Consider the following 22,140-nt stretch of genomic DNA (forward strand, 5'->3'; position numbering starts at 1 on the left):
CCACAACTCATTAAAAATGCCTAATTTTTTAAACTCTTAAATTTATTATTGTTGTTCATTTTCAAATTTACCCTATTGTTCTTTGCTCTTCCCCCCTTTCTAGGCTGTATTGAGTCCTCTTATAGCAATTGCACTGAAAATATCTCAGATTCACGAGAGGACAGGTCGTAAAGGTCCTACTGTCATCACCTGAACAAGGGAAGGAGCAATAACCCAGGGCCAAATATGAGAAAGCAAGGTGGAAAGAAGACCTGACTGAAACACATCAGCTTTTTGTGCCTTATTACAACTTAAAGGGCTTGAGGGAATTGGGATGGGGGTGCAGGATAAATTTCAGTACTGATTGTATTTTGTTTCATTGTTCTACTAAACCAGCAATGCACTTACTTCTGTACTATGGCTTCAAGTATTTTCTTACACACAAAATAACCAAACAGAATGCTTCATTTATATTAACAGTCTGTTATTTCATAATGTGAGCATGACAGGAAAGGTTTTTGTGTTCTGTTTTTGCCAAGCAGGAGTGGGCTACATACTCCTTTGGCTGGGCTTTGTTGCATTATACAGGGTCCAGGTGGCAGTTTGTATTTTAAGATTCCTCAATTTTAATTCACTCTTATGTAGCCTTAATAAGTTTTAAACTATAAAATTGTATTTTCAAAAAGCCTAGGGAAAAAAAAATAAGTTATATACCCCATGATGTCCAGACCTATCTTTTGATTGCCATGGTCTACTTCATGATTTTGAGTTAGACTATTAGAGAGCTCTGGGTCGTTGCAGCTGACTAGAACATTCAGCTACTAATAAGGGACTAAACACTTATCCAAGATGCTAGGAATTTTTTCTTTGGATGAAATGTCACACAAGGCGCAGAGCCCAAACAGTGCAGCTCATGCACAGAAACTGCAGATCTGGCTGTTCTGCTTAGAGATTTATACCCTATGTTTACTCAGGAGTAAGCCCCAGTGAGCTCAATAGAATTTTCCTCCATGTCAATGTGCACAGTGTAGCAATTTTAAACTGAGATTTCATTGAACCATTTATGATTTCCAAAGCATGCTTGCAACGGCCAATCCTAAACTCTCAGCCAAAGTTCTATGACTAATAAGTACTGTTTTCTGTACCAGCTGAAGCTTGGCATGTGCTGCATTCTTGCACACTTTATGTAAGTAAAACTTTCAAATTCAAAAGGTGGAGAAAGAAAATCACCGTGCAGCCAGCTCTTTGGCAAACAGTTTCTGTTTTCTGCTCTTGCCTCCTCAGTTAATCACAAATCGGCAGCAGTGCAGATGCTCTACACATGTGGCCTGCACACTTGCAGTTAAAAAGTGTAATGGCTTTTCCCCTCCTAGCCCCCTTTCAGATCTTTTTTGTGACTCTGTCTAGTTTTAATTTAAAGAATATCTCTATTGTACTGTTACTAAACAATACCCGAGGCAACCTCCTCCTTTTAGCATTGAGTTACAGCAGCTGGCTGGGCAGAGGGCCATGACTTTCTTCTGTTACATTTTACTGCTTTTGAAAGGAAACTGCTAGACTAGCCTCCCCTCCCCCCAGCTTTATTTTAAATAAACGAGTTGTTATGAAGCTATATTTTGAAATGAACAGGTGTTCCATTTCTTTAGGGGTGTTTGGTCATGACAAAGTCAGACTTTTAATTTGGAGAGATTGTGTGATTCTTTTAGAACCCCCAACTATGAATTAAAAGGAGTATACTGTATCAGAAATGTCTCTTCATAAGTGCTCATTTACCACACATTGATTTAACCAGAGTGTGGACCCTAAAATGTCATTGTTTTGTACTTATACAAATGTATGATAACTGAATGTTCTAATTAATTACATTTCTGGTACTCAACTGTCTTTTAAAAAGGATTACATGTCATCATACAGATGGAAATATAAGTGTATGTAGCATAATCCTCTGAGATAAATTAAAGAACAGAAGTCAACAAAACAAGATTTCTGTTCATGATCCATCCAGAATATATTCAGGTCCCCACAGAACATGTGGATAGTGCTTGTCCATCTTTAATGATCATGTGGTTCCTTTCAAAGGTAGCACAGAATGAAATAGTGGAAGTGATCCACATTGCTTGTGTAAGATTTCTAGTTGTTCATGCTTCCTGTTATCTCTTGAAAAAAATTGTAACTATGCTGAAACAATGTGTCAGGCATAGCCTTAAAAACCATTAGTGCCTTAGAAATGATGATTTCCACCTCTGCTCAGTGGAACAAGCACTCTGACAAATTGATCTTCCTTTGGCTTAGTTTCTCTCAAATTAATGGTGGCACAAGAATGGTGTGGAAGCCATTTAATATCCTAAACCACTTCCAGATCCATTTAGAAACAGAGTAGTAGTGTGGTTCTTTTCGTCACTTCCCTAAATAAAGGGAGGTAGGGTGTTGGAAAAGACAAATCATCTATGAAAATGTGACGGCTTCAATTTTAGTTCATTAATGAAATACCATTGAAATGAATTAGACTCATTCCTTTTGCATCACTCTAGTTTAAGGGATGGCAGGTCTGTTTGAGAGTTCAGATTACCTGCTGCAAAAGGGAGGCATTTTGTGCCTCTGGCTGTGTTTAGAGTGGAGTGGAGCCTGAGAAGGAGACTATCCCAAATAAAATATGATCTATGCTGCCTGTGGAAGGGTAATAAATTGAAGGTTTAAAAGTCCTTTTCTAATTCACTTAGCTGTCTGAAAGTCTACCAAATGTTTTTTTCAGAAGGTCGCAGAATGAGTCATCAGGGAACAGATGGAGCAGAAGAGAGGATTCTCATTGAATGGTTGGATACAGCAAACGTTGCTTGTGCCTGGGAAATAATAGCATGACTCCAACAGTGCCTCACAACCCTGAAAGGATGAGAACTCTTTCTGTGTTTGACTCATGTGGATGTTTTTCTTTTTTGGGAATAGAGAGGTGTGGCTGCTTGTTATGTGTTGAGACAGCTTTTATGCAATCTGAAACTTTTGTAGCCTAGTAACATCCATTGCAGTGGCCGTTATGTTCATTATTCATGCAATCTCGGGCATTCTTGTGCTGTTGGAAATTGATCTGGTTTCTTTTTGGTATTTGTCAAAACATGCAATGATATTTATTATATATGTCCACTGCCACATTTCTGCTATTGCTGAAGAAAGGTCATGGTGTGCCGTAACACAATACCGTACCTTTTTTTAAAAAAAGCTATGTCTAAACAAATGAGACTCTAGTTATTTCCTCACTTCTAAAATCACAGTGTTTTATGGCAGCATCATTAAACATCTTTTTTGTAAATCAAAATAAGTTTTATTATTCCTTCTCGTGCAATATCAGTATGTAAACACTCCACATTTGCCAGTAGGTCGCAGTGGCCGTTGCCTTCATTGCCATTGGCTTTGCTACTGTGATGAGGAACAGGACAGCCATAAACAACTGAGATGACATTTCAAGTACATTGTAATTTCTGTTGAATTAAAACTATTATTGCTGATTTGCCATACACTTCAAAACATCACTTTATTGGCTCTTACTGGAGACTTTTCATGGAGTACTAATAATAAATATAATTGTGTACTGTTAAGCCAATTCCAACTTACAGCAACCCTCCTCAGATTTGTTTAGGTATAAAGTACTCAGAAATAGTTTACCATTCACTTATTTTGGGAATGGGACCACGTAGTTTGCCCATACAGTTCATTAATTTTCAGGACTAGAAACCCTCTCAATTTTATTATTTAGTTCAAACAGTTTAATGGCCAATTAAACCAATTTGAAGTAGTTGTCAAAAGTATGAGCAAAATATAATGTGTAATAACTCAAACTTATGCAAAGTCAAATGTTTCCTTGCTCAACCATAATATTTACTGACAAATTACTGCCTCTTAACCAAATTTTTAATATTGTCATAAGAATAAAAGCTATGTGAAGTTAAGATGTGCACTGGAAACTGCTGATCTGGAGAAAATTCAGTTCTTTAAAAAACATCTCCTTTTTGTGAATGTAATATATTGTGCTTCTGTATCCACAATTCAGAGTCCCATGAAAAGGTATCATATTGCTTTGCTGCACAATATTTTTCTTGTGTTGTGAGCAGGAAAAAAGATGCAAAATTTTAAATGGCAAAGGGCAGCCTGACTGTTGACAACACCCATTTCAGCTTTCAAGATAGTCTACAGGATACTCTTGGGCTCACTATGATTTCAAAGTATTTTGATTCATTTTGTAGCTCCAATATACCTAGAGAACTTGTTGAAAAAAAGCCCTGACAACTGCTTTGTGTTTGGCTGAGAAGTGAGTAATTGATGAAAAAATGAGTCAGATTTTGGGATTTTCCTTGCTTCTTGTTTCTTTGTGAATGGTAGTGGCTCTCTTGCGTGGTGATCAAATAACAAAGTTTGTGTGTATGTGCATGTGTATGTACGTACGCAGGTGCACACATGTGCACACACAAAGGCTCTTGCAGGAGCTGTTTATTCAGTCATGAAACTATCCAAAGTCAAGCTCATTTAAAAGCTTTGCTATGAAATCCATTGCATTCTATTTTGGACTTCTTTTGTTCTTTAATATAAATGTCCCTTCCATCAAGCAAAAGCAAGTTTTCTCTTTAAATGTTTTCAGTACAAAACTTTATTTTAAGAAAAAGAAAGTGCAATTAAATATTAAGCAGTATGTAAATCAGATAGCCCGAGAACTCCACACTCTGTCATTACAAAATAAGAAATTGCATCTGTTCGATAGTTCTTCAGGACGTTTCCTATCTCACAGATAACCATTGCTAACAGAAAACAAAGAAAGTGATGCCAGAGCTCCACACAATACTGAAAAGTAACTGAACATATTGTATATGGACATGAAGTGTACCAGTACTAGTTATCGTAAAGTGCAAGTGTGGTTGTGGTCTTCATATCCATTTGCTGATTTTTAATAAAAAAATATAGGCCAATTAACTGTACATAGAGGTTTTCCCTTTCAAGAACTTGAAAGGCAGTTACAGTTCATGAACAGGAGTACCTAAGGGAAAATAGCTCAGTTGCATTATTATACAAGCATCCTTTTCAGAAATCTTGAACAACCATTAACAGTATATTTCATCTGACAGAATGCTTTGCCCATGTATTTTAGCTGGAGGCTTTCATATATACATTGCACAATACTACTACAGCCATTAAAAACAAAACAGGCAAATGTACACTCCCAGATAAACAGTTTGCATTCAGGTTGAACTGCATTCTGCAGTTGAACTCGTATATTTTCATGCAACTATCTCAAGTTTAATTCAAAGCTTTTTGTTTACTTCAGCTGTAAAACTGATCTGTTGAGTACAACCAAAGTTTACTCTCATTCAATCACCACAGCTGGCTCTCCGTTAGAAGACCCTTCATCTCTTTGTACAGAGCAGTGCTCAGGAAACAATTTATAGCACTCAGGAGTTTAACTCCGAAAAAAATACCTCTCATCATCCTTGTGGATGCCAAGGATAGAACAAAATACTTCCCTACAGCAGAAGCATAGCTTCTCTCAGTCAGTAGGTATGTACAATTCCCTCATTCGTTATTAGACCAGATGCTCTCCTTAGGATATTTACCCCATGCTTTCAAACATGTCAGTGCCTCTGACACATCATCGTGCTACTATTGATATTTTTTGTAGGTGGTTGTTGCAGTCATTTCCTAACACAAGTAAAGTAAAACCACAACAATGTAAACAGACAGATCAATTGTTGCAGTGGGCCAATAATACTGGATTGAACCCAGCACATTATTCATAGCAACCGCAAACCTTACTCCTGGTTGAAAGTACCACATTATTTCTAAGTTAACCTTTGTAATGCCACACAGCTAGCCACTGAACACTACCTCCCCACAGGGTTAGTTTTGTAGCCAGTGTACACTGCTGGAAGAAACCGGTCCCTTCAGGGGTGCTCTGCACCATTGCCTCCTTCCAGGAAGAGCAGGGATGCCTTCTCTCTCTCAGATTCTTCGACAGGCTGTTTCATTAGCAGTTGGTCTGTGACACAGGCGCATTGAGAGTCTCCTCCTCTCTTAGGTCATGTGCTGCAGCTTGCTGCTGCAGGGATATTTCATAGGAAGGAGGCTGTTCTTCCTGAGCGCTGGCTTCCTCAATGAATTCAAGGCTGCTCTCTGTGTACAGAGGTGGAGGTATATTGTAAGTTTCCTTCTGTCGTTCCAGTGGGCAGACTGGCAGCTGGAAGGTCTGCTTTTCAGGATCAGTGCTGTCTTCATATGATGGAGGATAAAAGTCAGGCCTGAAGGGGGGAAAAACACACAAAAACACAAACTGTTTTAAAAGACCTATGTACTAACATTGCACCAATCTATATATTGTTTGAATGTTTGCCACAAAGTAATCTGCAGAAATCCTTGGCTTGCATCTACTCACTACAATGTTAATTCTCCTCACAGGTAAACAGTCACAAGCTTTACATTACCTTGGGAGCCACATGTGCAGAGATTTAAACCAATAAGGGGAGGAGGGCATCTGAATGATAAGTGTTTTGTTTTATAGGCCTTCATCTTTGACATGGTTGCTTTCAGAAATCTTAATATGTGTATCAGTGACCACATGATAAGTCTCAGACATGGAAGAATGACCCACATTTTGCCCAGTGTTAATGTGCTTTTCTATTAAAAGTACCTGTTTGTTCAGGAAGTGCGTATTCTGATTAAATCTCTTTATATAGTATAATTTATTTTCCAGTACTGGCTATAAGCTCTTTCAAAGTGTTAAACCTTTCTGGTTATCTACCCAGGGGTATGTGCTGAGTCTTATTTATAGATCCGCTGCTTTGCCAATTGTGAGTGTTTATGGCACTGTTACTACAACAGAACAGGAAGTGACATTTGTGTTCCATGGCCCATTAACAAACTTTGCCAAGCAAGAGGCCACCTTGACTTAAGGAAACTCTTACTGTGACAGCATCAGCCTTTACTCTAGGAATGGCAGGCAGAATTATACAGAAGACTCAATCTCATATGAAGTACAGGATGTTTATAATCTCTTGAAAAATACTGAAGAGTCATTTGTACTTGGGGTTGAATTGCATCTTAAAGATTGAAATTCAATCTTAGTATTTAAAATACTGAGAACCTATTTTGAAGTAATTGTTTTATTCTGAACTTCATGAGAGTATGTGCTAAAAAAGGATCAAGTGATTCTTGGTCATTCTTGGTTCTCATAATCAAAATGTTTGCTAAGTCTCAAAGTATTTTGTATGTACCCTAGCAGATGTACAGCTTTTTTTAAAAAAAATCTTGTCGTTCAGTTATTTATTATAAATCCTGATGTTTTGAATACTGTCCTGAAAAGTATAGATTTTTCTTATGCTCATAACAATTCTGTGAGAGAGGTAGGACTCACAGAAGGCCACTTAGGGAGCTTTGTTGATTGAGCATAGAACTTAATTTGGTTTTTCTTTATCAAAATAAACGCTGTAGTACTATCCTTGTTCTTTGCATCATGGGAGACTATCTGAGATAGAAAATGTTACACAGAGAGCAGTAGTTCAAAGGATTGAAAGTGGGGTGTGAAAAGTACTCCTAGTATTTCTTAATTGTAGCAATTTTCCAAGTCTTGCCATGCTCCCTGCTGAGACTTTCCCCGTACCAGTGAAAAAAGAATGCACTTAATTTCTCCGCCTTTTTCCCTTAAATTTTTGGATCATTATTCTACGCAGAAAACGGCCAAATCCTGCACAATTTTTGCCCTTTTCAGTGAATCCTGCATAGGAAAGGAGCCATTTTATGCAAGCACTGTAACAATGCTTTGCAAGTTGGCATTTCTTCTGCTCTTTTCAGGTGAATTCTGCACAAGAAAGGTATTATACAGTGCAATAATTGTAATAATCCTGTGCAGCCTGGCATTTTGTCCAGAAAATAAATGACCCCCAAAATTCTCTCAAATCCTTCAAGATTTATTTCCCACAGGATTTCTCAGAGAGGGAAAAAAAACATATATCCTGCAGATAAATTTTATTTTGGGAGAAAAGAGATATTCTTTTCCCTCAGTTTTCCTATGAGAGTCAGAATCAGGAATGGAATAATATTAAATAGTTAAGTAAAAAATACATTTGGTTTTACAAAACAAAACAGGAACAAAATACATCATCCTCATCACATTGGATTAATCATAGAAGAAAGGAAAGTAAAAAAGTGGCACAGTATTTGTCTGGAAGGATTGTTTCAGATTCTTAAAATGGTTGCTATATTGCAACAGTCGAATAGATTAGGGTTAGGTTGGGTTTGGACAGCTATTTACAAGTTGGAAATGAAATTAGATCCTGCGCAGGGAAAGTGATTTTTACAGATTTCACTATGGCTTCTGGCATTTCCTCTCACACTACCACAAAAAGTCCCCAAGTAGACAGGGGCACAGTGAGGTAAAGGAGAATTGGGAAAATATCTCTACTTTGCTTCACCAGAACATCCCTTTAGCAGAGTTCTGTCACATGTGTCTGGATCTAATTAATTAATTTTGTATTGGTTTTCCAGAACAAAGGATGAAATAAATGTCAAGGTAATAAAGACTTCAAAGTATAAAATAAGTAAACACCTTTTCCAGTCTGCTTGTATGAGTGATAATATAGCTGTACAGAAAACTTAGTGAGCAAATTAAAAAATTAACCGGAAAGAAGATGGAACCTTGATGGTAGAAATTAAAAGCAGAGTGAGTTGAAGCTGACATTTCATAAGAATAAATTATTGATGAAAGAGGAATTAGTTTACTTTCGAGAGATGCATTTATAGAAAAACATGTATGGAGTATAGCTTTGAATGAATATAACGTAAATGAGAGGTGTGAAATGGAAGAATGGAAACTAGACTTTTTAAATTTGGTGTTGGAAAATGATGTGCAAAGGGGTGAGATGAGAAGAAAACCTAATGAATAATATTTGCTGTACAGTATTAGGAAGGGACAAGGGCTGGTGGAACAAAGTGTAAAGAAAAGGCAGTCATGAATGGTGGTCTAGTCAAGTATATCACTGGACAGAAGCTGGATGAAAAAGAGGAAGGACTATATATAGGAAACAAGGAAACACAAAGTCAAAGACTGACCCTGTAGACTAAAACACATACCTGTCTACAGTACTGATGTGAGTAGCTCGGTCTCTGAAGCTTCCTTGTATAATACTATGGAATAAGCTTTTGTGCTTGCTGGCCTCATGATAAGTGCTCCAGAAGATCCCGGAGAGGAGAGAGAAGAATCCAAAAGGTAATAGGAGATATGCAATAGGGAAACTGTTGCATTTGCATACAGAGGCATCTGTAGAGATGCAAAAGGCTCCTAAGCAAATAATTGCAAAGCCAAATAAGAGCACAAGAATACGGAGAACCGAGAACAGGTTCTTGAGCATCTTTGCAGTGAGCCTCAGCTTCTACTTCAGGTATCTGTCATCCAGTGCTTCCTATGCGCCTCCTTCAGTGTTTTATAAGCTCTCACAAAACTGACTATTGGACACGTTGACCTAAGATATTCATTAACGATTTGAAGCAGTCACTATATCTCAAGAGATTAATTTATAATCAAAACACTGCTGTAGAAGAGACAGCAAATACTTCCTGTAGTGTTTCATTGCCAGCATAAACTCAGCAAACTTTGCTGCCTGTGCAGTTCACACTGGAACAGAAATGCAATGCCCTACCTAGTCTTTAGCCAACATTTTTCTACAGCATAGGGTATGTGTAGTTTAAAAATTTAAATGTAGAAAATTCCATTGTTCTTCATGTTCTATTAAAAATTAGACAAAATAAAGAATTATGAACCAAGGCTGCAATCTTGCATTTATCTTGAAGTAAGTTGGTGAAATTTACTTCAGAGTAATCTCTTTGAGACTGCCCTTAATTATTTCAGTGCTCTCAAGAAGCTTTCAGTATTCTCTGTAGTTTCTTATCCACATGCTAATGTCTTTCATATTTTAGAAACTAGAAGGACCTTTGGGCACAGGGTTTTTTTTCCCATTCCTTTTGGTACATGAAGCGAGACAAAAATAATTAACCACAGATGGTACCATTGGCAATAGTTTGTCTTCTTGGATTCGTATACTGTTTGCTTCCATGAAGAAATAGCCCTGACAAGCAGTGGATTGCACCTTACTGGGACTGGGAAGAATACATTTGCTATAAGTTTTGCAAATTTGAACAGGAGGGCATTAAACTGAACTCTGCCAGGGAGGATGAAGATACTCTAGAGGGCGAGAAGACTAATACCAGGGACAAGAGTATTAACTGAGATGGTGACATACGCAATAGAAGGAGAAGGACAACAAGGAAGCAGTTGTAGATAACAACCCATGGTTTAAAATGTTTCTATACCAATGTCTAGCATGGGAAAGAAGATTAGAGATGGGCACAAATTGCTTCATGACGGTTCATCACCAAGTCGTCAGAGCAGCGGTACAGGTGCCACACGTTCCGTTCCCCCTTCCAGCTGACTCTCCCATTCACCAGCCAGCATGTGCTGCTTGTCTCCTGCTATTCACGTGACAGCCAAGTCAGGAGCACAGATTTCCCTTCTCTGCCTCCTCCAGTTGCTGCTCACTCAAACAAGGAGGTGGAACATTGATTACTGCAGTTCTGCCTCTGAGTGGGCATCTGCTGGAGGAGGCAGAGAAGGGAAGTCCATGCTCCTGCTTCAACTGGACAGCCACACAAAGAGCAGAAGATGAGCAGCGCACACCAGCTGGTGAGCAGGGGAGCCAGCTGTGGGGGTGGGGTGGGGAGAGATTACGCGACACCTGTAGTGCCACTCAGATATTTGTGACAACCAAGCACAAAACAATTTGTGCCAATCTCTAGTCTGAATTCTCAACACAAGAAGGCAAATATGATAATAAACAATAAAAAATCTGGTGGGATGAAATCCATGACTGAAATGTAGTGATTGAGGATGACAACATATTCAAAGGGAATAAACTAAACAAGAGAGAAGAGATAATATTGTATGGATGCAAGCAACTTGAGATCCAGGAGTTGAAGCATTGAAACCTGGGATGTATTTGGGAGAAAGAAATACTTTATCCAAGGAGAAAGAAACAATAATCATGTGACTTTGAGGATGTGCTACAGACCTCCTAGTCAGACTGAAGATTTGGATGATACCTTATTAGATCAGATTGCCAAATGTCCAAAGAGAAACACAGTAATAAGGGTAGAATTTAGCTACCCTATCAGTTGGAGATGCAACTCTGCACAGAATGTAAGATGCAATAGATTCATCACTTGCATTGCTGACAACTTCATCTTTCTAAAGGTGGAAGAAGTGAGAAAGGGATCAGCTATTCAGAATCTGGTCCTGATTAACAGAGAAAAACTGGTCAATGAAATATGAGGGGAAGTTGAAGCAGAAGTGACCATACTCTCTTGGGATATGTACTCAGGAAAGGGAAGGCTGAGTTTAGTATAAGCAACACTCTGTTAAAGCTGATTTCAATAAACATAAGGAAATACTATGTCATACCACATGGTTGATAAAGGGATGGAAGCTTCTTAAGGGTGAGATATAGATGGTACAACCACAAACAATTCCAATGAGGAAAAAAGTGGAAAACATAAAAGAAAGCTGAATGTAGCTTTAGCTGTTAGCTATTAGGAGCTTTCAGATGAACTAAGATTTTAAAAGGGAATGTGTATTAAATGAAAGGGGCAAATCACTAAAGAATTTACAAAGTATTGTATTGTAAAGAGAAGGTTGGGAAGGCTAAAGCTCAAAATGAGCTGAAACTTGCAAGGGTTTCTTTCAGCTATGCTTGAAACAAGAGGAGGAGGAAGAAAATGGTAAGTCATGAATGAAGAAACACTAATAAGTCACAAAGAAAAGGCAGTATGCTGAATACCTAATTAGCCTCTATCCTTCAGTGAATTCAGTGCTCCTGGGCCAGATGAACTGCAACCATGGATACTAAAAGAACTTGCAAATATAATCTCAGCAGTTTCTGGCTATAATCCCTGCAACTTCTGAACAAATCCCTGAAGACTGGAGGTGAACAAATGTCATGCTTATTTTCAAAAAGAAGGGGGGAAATGGCACAATTACCAACCATCAACTTGACACTGAAACTAGGAAAGATTCTAGAACAGATAATTAAACTGTTGGTTTGTGAGCTCATAATTTCTAACACAGCACAGTTTTCTTCAAAAACAAGTCATGGTGATCTAATTTTAATTTTCTCTGATAGCATCACAAGCTTGATAGGTGAGAGGAATGCTGTGAATACAGTGTATCTTGATATCATTAAGGTCTTTAAAATGTTCCTAATTATATTCTTGTGGCTGAACTAGTAAAATGTGACCTAGACAATGTAACTGTTGGGTGGATCTGTGGGTGGTTGATTGGCTCGGCCCAAAACATGCTAAACACGAATCAGTGTGATTCAGTGACCAAAAACAAAAATGAGTATAGTATAGGTTGCACCAACGAAGTACGAACAATAGTATCATTCTAAACTGGGCACCACAGTTTAAGAAATATTTCAGCAAGCTGACATGTGTCAAAAAAACAGCAACCAGGATAGTAAGAGTTCTGGAAAGCAAAACTTGAGGAAAGGTTGAAGAAGCTGGGTATATTTGGCCTGGAAAACAGAAGACTGAGAGATGATACAATAGCAAGCTTTAAATATCTGAAAGGCTGTCATGTGGAACATGGAACAATTTTTGTCCCCTGTAACTGTGTAGAATCTAAAGTAATGTAGTCAAGTTATGACAAAGGAATTTTCACCAAATTAGGAAAATCTTACTGACAATTAGAGCTGTTCAACAGTGGAATGCATTGATTCCGAGGATGATGGACTCGGCTTCATTGGAAGTTTTTAAGCAGAGGTTGGAGGGCAATATGTCAGGGATTCTTTAGCTATGGGTTTTCTGCTTCAGCAACGGTTTGAACTTGATGACACTTGGGATCCCTTTGATCTCTACACATGTGCGATTGTGTCATTTTAAACAGTCAAGCTCAAATAGACAATGCAATCAGTATAAGTTGGATACTTAGTAGAAGTTCAGTCCTGTGAGACAGGGTGCAGTTCATTGGATCCGATCATATTGGCAGTAGAGTGCCACTGTCGTGTACTTCTCTCAGGGATAGCCACTGATGCCAAATTTGCCACAGCAGCTCCAAAATTCAGTAGTACAATGGAAAGTGCTGAAAACAGCAATACATAAATGGCCAGTTGTCCATTAAAACTTCTGAAGCCACACTGCACTCTTGGAAGAGTAATTTGACTTCAGAACAAAGTGTGTGTTTGGGATGTCAATGCAGCCCCCAGGCCTCTGGAAGTTGCCTACCCTTGTGATGCTGGCTACCTCTTGCACCTTTTTGCAGTGCAGGGCAAAAGCCTGGAGCTGGGAGAGAGTACTTCCTACTAGCTCTTATGATTATTATCTTTCAGGCTGCAGTCATGGTGTTTGCAAAACAACTCACACACACAAATGTTGGCTGAAGCTAAGAGTAATAGCAGGGGTAAGGGATAGGAGAAAATCAAAGTTGCCTCAATAGAAAGAGGCTACTGCCCCTGTTGCCAGCCTAGTAGTCATGTCAAATGGGAGATACTCTGCAGCCACAGCTATGGACTCAGGCTTCGTATTGGAGCTTGCTCCTAAAGTTCTCCATGCAGTAGTTGAATTCAGATATGGTTTCTCACGAAGCATTTTACAATGCAGCTAAATCATCTCTGTATGCACCACCTGGAAAGTACACTTTCATCTGGTTTTTGAAGAATGCCCAAAGTCATCAAGGCCACTGGGTGGAAAGAACAGGTTTTATCCAACAGCCAGACACACCATGAAACCTGTTATAAATCTATCTCATCTAGTTCTGTCTATGTTCTGTTGTCATTTCTGTCAGTTCCTACTTATAAACGATGCAGAGTCCCTCCCCTGTAAAGTTGTCAAGGAGACTGGAATGTGTGAAAGGCCCAAATAAAAACAATAAGCGCATCTGAGGCCATTTGTGCCTCCAGTGATGTCACTGGAGAAAATTCTTGCTAGAATCTGCAGAGTCAGATTTGAATGCATAGTCCTTGTGCAGTGTGACTGTCACTTAAGAGATAACATGTCACAACAAAAAGAACTGATAACTTAATTGCTGCAGCTGATAAAGCTAAACATTAATTCCAAGGTGAATATGGTTTTTCAGCTTTGAAGGTTCTTTATGCTTATGCAGGGGCACGAATCTGATGGCTATGAGACACACCTCAATACGCCTCCCCTCCTTTTACTGTACAATAAGTTCAAGTGCTGGGAGGGAAAAAAAGGATTGTGGAAATGATCCACTTAATGAGAAACGCCACACAACCCAGTGAAGGAATAGGTTGGTAAATTGTAGGCCTGTTTCTGGGGTGAAGGAATAAACGAAACAAAGAAAGCTGGACTCTGACCCCTAGGGTCCCTTCCAGCTCTGCCATTGTAAGATTATAATCTAAGATTATAAAGGCCTTTTGGAAGAGGAAGAAGAGATAAACAGAGCAACAAGGAACTCCAAAGGAAAGAATTAAGAAGGAAGCAAAAAGTGAAAATTATTGCAGGGTTGAAAGGGCAAGCCCAATAGAAAAGTTTGCATCTCTACAACAGTTTCCTCTTCTTGCTCCTTTTCTTAGCTTTTTCCTCTTCTCCCAATGCCTCCAGATGTAGAAATGCAGTTGCTCATTCTGGCAGGGAATATTAGAGAAAAAGAGAAAAATGGCTAGTCAGTTTACAGATCTACAGTATTTGAAAAGAAAAATAGGTGTAAGCAGAAATAATTATTCTTCCTTATGGATCCTAGAATTCTGGCTGAACTCCCTCAGGAACTGGTGAAGAGAGCGGTGGTAAGTGTAAAAGTCCTTCTTGGAGCAAAGAATCCTAAAATTAAGGAATCTTAGATTTTGCATTTATCATTTTTCTCAAGATTGGTCATTAATCTAAAAGCAGGTTCTCACTCCAGGTTCGACCAAGATAGCTCATCAGAAGATGTGGAGAGCAAGGAGATAAGTTTTTTAATTTGTCAATCAAAAGCAAAAGATTAAAACAATTCATCTTTTTCTCGGTGTGAAATGGGAAGGGGAGAGGAAACAGATGCACCTCTCTGTCCACAGCTGACCCTCACTGTGAGGGGCACAAATAGTGAAAAGGAGATACTGCTTTAAAATGTATTAATAGTTTTCCCAAGTGGACCTGAGTTATTTGGCTTGACAATTTTGAGCCAAAATTATTTCTGCCAGTTCCATTCTGACATAGTATTGTGGTTCAAAAGTACCAGAAAAGTAAAGTTTTAAAAAACCCACAGGAACTATATGTTGGCCCATATCCTCAACAATGAGCATAAATAAGGTTAAAGTCAGAATTAAATGTTTTTTGAAAGGCATTTTGATGCCTGGGATGAAGGACAGGATAGTGTATTCCCTTTAATTTAATCAGTGCGGGGTTACTTTGTAATATTCCATAGCTAAATGAGAAGGCAGTTTGATATGGGAGAAGATACTCCCATTGTAACCAAGCTTTGAGGACAGTGCAAGTATTGTGCTGGAGACTTTTCCCAGCATTAAATACTGATTGTTCCAGACCCCACTTGCTAAAAACATTCTGCTAGTGATGCGGAGTACCTTCTACAGATGTCTGTATCACCTTCACTTGACCTAACATATGGCTTGGGGGCATGAAGATAGCAAATAGGGGTTAGCAGCACTGATAGGCACATACAGTAGAGGCTATTTTCACTGTTCAGCTAATGCTTAGAAAACCGTACAAGGCTTCTATAGCTGGCACGTCTGAGGAGCTCTGAGCCCCTTTCAGGATGATGAGAGGACAAAAAGCCTGCAATATTATAGGGAGAAAACTAGTATTTGCTTCTTTTTAATATCCTTAGTTCCTCCTTCTTTTAGTGGGCACTGGAATATTGCAATGGCTGGAGGTGGTGGTGGTGGTGGTAGTAGTTTAGTTTTCAGCAAACTAAAATAGAATGTTATTTTTACAAAGTTACATTTGGTTCCTCAAAAAATTAAAACCAAAAATATGGAGATCCAGACTGTGTTTTCTCATCACTAGATCAAGGGCTATTTTACAGTAGGTTTTTTTTTATTACCTTGAGATTTGAACTGAGAATGTGGTTTATCAGAAGAGTGTGGAGTTCTCTTTTTTTTCTAACCAGGTGATAAGAGTGAACTCGTTGAGCTCTTGACTCCTTTTTATATATGACTTGTAAATGGTCATAAAACATGTATCAGATTAGTTTGAAACATCTACAGTGAAATTTACTGTACATAGAAATTTACTTGAAATTGGAGTACAACTTGTTTCATAAAATGCTCACTCTGCCCCTTCCATGAAATAGTTCCCCACTTCCAGCGACTGTATGCTCCAGGGTTACAGTCGCTGCACTGGTCTGCACTGGTCTGAGCCAAGGAAGCACCTATGACCAGAAATATTCCAAGGCTAATTTGTGGATCAGGATGGGGAGGCACCACACCCCGACATTTCAGGGAGTACCCTCACACTGTAGACAAGCTGCCCTCAATTTCTCCTTTTTTAAACTATTCCAGCTGGTCATTATAAGAACTATGTAATTAAGAGGATAAGCTTGTTCCTCTTAATTTTCCTTTGGCTCAATTCCTTTTTTATTTTATGCCACGTCGAACATAGTCTTAGTCTTATTGTTGTAAGCTGCCAATAAGAGCCTTTATCAGCTAAAAGAAAGAGTTAATGTGCTTCAAATAAATATAAACCATGTCTCTCAACTAGGATGAAAAGCTGCTCTATGCTAACTGTTAGTTCAGCCCTCCAGGGTTTCAGGAAGGAGTGTTCCTCAGCCATACTATCTGAGATTCTTTTAAGACAGACAAGTTGGAGGTCGAACCTGATAATCTGCTTGCAAAGCAGAAGAACAAGGAATTATGGGTCCCATTGGATCTCCTTTTAAACCTTTGTGAATTATCCCCATACATCTTTCCAGCACATTAGAATGAAGGAGTCAGGTCACTAGTAGCTTCCAGTCTCTCCCATTATTTGGCCCCTTGTCATCTAGCTGTTAATCCCAGAGGCAGAATACATATCGGCAACATTACAATTTATTCTTACACCTGTCACTGCAGAGATAGATGATAATAGATGACACACTCAGAAATAAAGTGGTACAGACTTAAACTCTGTCATACATAGTCTATTGACAAATGATGGCCCTATGTAGTCAAAACGGTTGCTTCTTTATAATACCTGATGCACGAACAGAAGAATAGTTACTTTCTATAAATAATATTTACCAGCCATGCTTTAGAAAATAATGTATTATCCAAAATAAAGAGGCCAGATATCAGTAAACCTATAACACAAAATAAATCCTCCTTCTCATTTCCAAATTCTTCTGCTGTTTCAGTAGTTTGAACATTCCTACATTTCTGTCAAGTGCTGGCTAGACCAAAGGCCTACAACATTTTTGTTCTAGACACATTTGGAATTTGGAGAAGATATCATAGCTACTGTCAACAAAATGGCTGCTGTAGGGGCCAGCAAAAATCCATTTCACAGAAACATAAAAAATTAGACTAAAAACAAAGAATCTTTCAAAATGCTGAAAGTATATTAAATAAAGGTGGGCTCTGAACCCCAAAACACAAACTCATTCCTTTGGACATAGAAGTTGCTTTTTCCTTCAGGATCCCCACACTAAAACACTATTTCAGTAATCCCATATTCCTAGTACACAAAATTCACACATTCCAGTCTCATTTCCTGAGATTTCATGCCCAGAGAACCAAGGGGTAGGCCCTTTATGATGGCCCATAGCAGGGCACTTGGGATTCTGCAAGAGTGAAGCCCTTCTGAAACAAGAGTAAAACTGTGTGAGCCCACTCAGAGACAGACAACAGATTTTAATGTCATGCTTTCTGAATAAACATCTGTACAACATACATACAAACATTCTGGTCATGAGCCAGTGAGTGCTGGGACCAGCTGGAAGTGGAGAAGAGAAAAGCACCCAGGCATTAAAATCACACACACACACACACAAAGTAAAACTTTACCCTCTTGCAGTGCCATTTATAATGAGATTTCTCTCCCAACCTAAAGACTGGAGAAAGCATGGGAATTCCCTGAGTTCATTTTCTGCCCTGGTAGAATTCCATCAGACATCATCTCTCAACATACAGTACACTCACTAGAGGCCTGGCCTGTGGCTTTCCCACTCTCCTTACCTTTCTGAAGAATGCTCTGGACCACATAAGTTCAGAAGCACATTGGGCAGAAAAAAGAACAGAATGACTCAATATCTGCAACTTTATAGCCACAACAGTTTTTTAAAAGATTTTTAAAAACTGGGTGCGTAGGGTCTTGGTGGGCATCAGGAAAGATGGCATAGATGTAAAGCAACCTGTAAGCATTGCTTTGCAAGTCCTCTTGGACTCTGCCCATTAAGCAATAGTTGAATTCTATCCAGTGTTGATAAAACTCTTGTAAATCACACAGTGCATTCATTTGTACAAAACAATTTCACCATTTCCCAAGCAAAAAAAGTACTTAACTGACTTTCTAGTAGGCAAGCTCCAGCTGTAAAAGCTGGCCAAATGTGAGCTAATTATGAACTCACCTTTTTCTTAGAAAGATTCTGGACTCCAAATGAATTAGGTCAACTAGATAGAAGATCATCTGGTTTGGTGAATGATTTCTCTTATAACTGTAGGAAAGCGAAGAAACCCTGCTATCTTGGCTTTCCAGGCCCAGAGATTAAAGAAGTGCTTATTCATCTTTTATAGGGCGATTAGCTGTGTAACACCAAAAAGGTAGTTTTAAAAAAAGCAGGTTTTACATAGAATTGCATATTTATTTATTTATTTATTTATTTATTTATTTATTTATTTATTTATTTATTTATTTATTTATTTATTTATTTATTTATTTATTTATGTCCCGCCTATCTGGTCAGGGTGAGGACCATTCTAGGCGGCTAATGTATATGTACAGATGCAAAATTAAAAACCATTTTTTACAATTTAAGCAAAATTAAAAGGCATCTCACTCAAGCACAGAAGAGAGTGGCCAGCTGGTTTCTCTGTCTGCCTGGTCTGCTGTGCATTTAAATGCTGTTGTCAATGTCCCCTGTTTCCCCTCCTTATGGTTCACCTCATTTTAGTCAAACTAAGACTAGATAGCCCTTCAAATGGGGGACACATTCAAAAGGTAGACTGTCCTCTGGCAGCCCTTCAGATAAAGGACTGTCCTCACTTAAAAGAGGATGTGTAGCTATCATATTCATCAATTTTCAATGAACAGTCACAGTTTATTTCAGTGCTTTCAAATAGTCACAGAGGACAAACTGTCATTCCTCCTGTGAGAACTTTTCATACATAACTAAAGGTGAGATGAAGCCCCATAGGGGGAATTTTACCTCAGTAAATTAAGTGTGCCTCTCAAAGAAACTGCTGCTATAACACTTGTTTGTTTAGGGGATTAGAAGCCCCTCACAATTTATTCTCATTCTTCTCAGCTAAATGAGCTCTCCTACATTTCAGTGCCCTCTTATATACTGGGTCATTATCTTGTTATATAATGGCACAGCTTGCCCCGCAGCCTCCCACTTTATATGGTACAATATGGAAAAATGCAGCTCCTGCACCTTTCAGCTATGGGCCTTGGTCAGATTGGACACCACTGGAGATACCAGCTTAGCTCCTGAGGCCTTCTGCATTCTTATTCCACAACTCTCTTCATTTTGTGTCTTTGCATTTTCTGTCTCCTGTAGCTCTTGGTGGATGTTACCCTTCCTCTTTAAACCCTTGACACAGAATTTTACTTCTGTGGGGCCCTCCACAGTTACCCCTTGCTTTCCCATTCCCTCAAATCCTCACCTTTGAGACCCTTCACAGGTGACTTGATGTTAAATTTTGATGGGGAGCCTATACCCCCGCATAGGTCCATGGACTAATCATCTTTGACCATTGGCTATGCTAGCTAGGGCTAATGGGACCTGGATCCGGTGACATTTGAAAGGAGACATGGGCCCCACTTCAGGGCTAAGGAACAGGAGACTTCTGTATTTTAAATCGGGATGCGGAAGAAAGTAAGTCAGCCAGTGCACTCCTCATGCAGTGAGGGGGAAAAGCTACCACTGTTGGAACTTAAGAGACAAGATTTTTCTTCTTCTCATTGTCCCAGTGTGGTTGAACACAAATGAGTTTCTTCCATGGAAGAGTCATCTGCCCAATTCATTCCTGCGTCATTTTGGGAAAAAGCAAAAAATGTCTTCTCAGGGAAGTCTTTAGTGCCCTACTGCAGTGCTGGAGGCTTTACGCTGGATATGTAGCTGCCGTAATACATGGGAGTATGTATGTGAGTATGATGGTAATTTATTTATGCTTTCATTATTTGTAGTAAAATTCAACGAATTTATGTGTCTAGGGGTAGTATTCAGCAGCTAATGTAAGAAATAGTTTTCCTTATATGGGACTGTGATGGCCATTGGATTACTGCCAGGGACTGGGTGTTCTACCATCAGGCTATCAACATTCCTAGAGAATGATGATGTTTATGTTTGTTGAGCAGCCAATAGCAGAATACTGAAGGTCAGTTTCCTTTTATTATTCAGCAACAGAAAGGTGACTGAGTTCTAGTCATATCTGTTCACCTATTTTTTTTTAAATCAATCTTTATTGAATAAGTTCCTGGGAAACGTGCTTCTCGCATCTAGCTGGCAGTAAATACAAGTCAAGATCCTCATGATAGTCCTAATCCATTAAAAATAATTATGCACTGTCAATTCAGATTCATGCTGACTCTCCCAGGATTTTGTAGGTTTAAAGTGAGCCACCAGTCCCTCCTGATCATGCTGTAGAACTGTGCAGCTTTGGCAGGATACATAACACTATCAGGTGCACACACTCTGGGTGATCTCAGTAGGTGATCTCCTCTCCCTGGAGGCACAGCTGAGATTTGAGCTCTCTGTGTTACTACTCACTGAACTAGGGGGAAAGTTTTTCTGGATGCATTTGTGCTATTCACACAACTGTTAGAGAGGGAGAAATCCAGATTAAGGTCTTTTTTTAAAAAATCAGCTGGCTAGAAAGAACCTGCACACCATTTCTGAACAAGCACCATGCTGGAAAGGTTTCCCTCTTAGACCCTGTGAAATATTGTTTTAAATTCTCCCATATTTTAAAATAATTTCTGTCATGCTTTATATTTTATTTTGTTTATATTGTTTATATTTATTTTATACATATATTTACATTGTTTATGTTATTTCTTCATTTATAATTATAAAAACCTGCCCTGAAAACTTCTCAGAAAGGCAGGCTATAATCAGATATAATTTAATCCCCAATTAAGAATTCTGCCATTAGCCAGAGCTGTGTGCCTTAAGGCAGGGATTACAGGAATAGACTTAACATATAATTTATGTTTTTTCCTAGTACCCAAGGCCCACAAGTGGAGCCTAATGCAAAGGGTATTATGTCCTTAGAATTAATAATTTTGGAAGTCTGAGTAACATAAATGAAAGGAGCTTACAGATCACACATACTCTTCTTGCTCTAGAACAGTGGTTCCCAACCTGTGTAACCCTGGTGTTTTTGGACTGCAGTTCCCGGAAGCCTTCACTACCAGCTGTGTGGCTGGAGTTTATGAGAATTACAGTCCAAGAACATCTGGATTACCCAAGTTTGGGAAGCTCTGCTCTAGGGGAAAAAATTGTCTAGTCCTTACACAATACAAAGGCAAAGGCAGGTGATACCTTTATTGGACCACTTTAAAAAATAAACAAATAGCTAACATTTAACCTTAACCTCTCTTCATCAGGTTACCCAACAATACATTGTGGATAGTGTAGGGGAAAGAATATGAGAGTTCCAAAAATCTTAGCAGATGTCCGTACCGGGGCTGTTTCTTAAAGGTGAATTTAAAAATGCAGGTTGTTAACATCAGTGGAGGGAGTAGGTTTTAAACTCCATACCTGGTAGCCATTGGCTGGATTTTCTCTCTCAACTGCTCAAAGTACTGCTATTAATCAGCATTTACCTCCACTATTGCCTTCTTTTGAAATTCAAAATTCCTCAGGGGTGGGGTGGATGGGAAAGTGACACAGAAACATCGTAGTCCTTCATCAGAGAACTGGCAATAAAATTTACTCTACCCACTAGATGAAGTCAGCTGAGGCCAAATTAATAGTATTACCTAGTGATT

The 22,140-nt window shown here is 38.8% G+C and overlaps 2 protein-coding genes across 2 annotated transcripts in view; one reads left to right on the top strand and one right to left on the bottom strand.

The window, feature by feature from the left end:
- PGM5 (phosphoglucomutase 5) overlaps positions 1-3,289 on the top strand; it is an 80,914-nt gene extending 77,625 nt beyond the window's left edge. Inside the window, exon 11 of the mRNA XM_020805650.3 lies at positions 104-3,289. Coding sequence (XP_020661309.2) covers positions 104-193 — 90 coding nt within the window. The 3' untranslated portion in view covers positions 194-3,289. The remainder of the gene's footprint in view (positions 1-103) is intronic.
- Positions 2,903-21,774, bottom strand: TMEM252 (transmembrane protein 252). The gene is made up of 3 exons (XM_078385063.1): positions 18,162-21,774; positions 9,082-14,642; positions 2,903-6,254 (listed from the first exon to the last, which is right to left on the bottom strand). The coding sequence occupies exons 2-3, from the start codon at positions 9,357-9,359 to the stop codon at positions 5,984-5,986; spliced, it is 549 nt and encodes a 182-aa protein (XP_078241189.1). The 5' UTR covers positions 9,360-14,642; positions 18,162-21,774; the 3' UTR covers positions 2,903-5,983.
- Positions 21,775-22,140: the final 366 nt, after the last annotated feature.

This window comes from Pogona vitticeps, chromosome 2 (assembly GCF_051106095.1).
Source record: "Pogona vitticeps strain Pit_001003342236 chromosome 2, PviZW2.1, whole genome shotgun sequence".
NCBI lineage: Eukaryota > Metazoa > Chordata > Lepidosauria > Squamata > Agamidae > Pogona > Pogona vitticeps.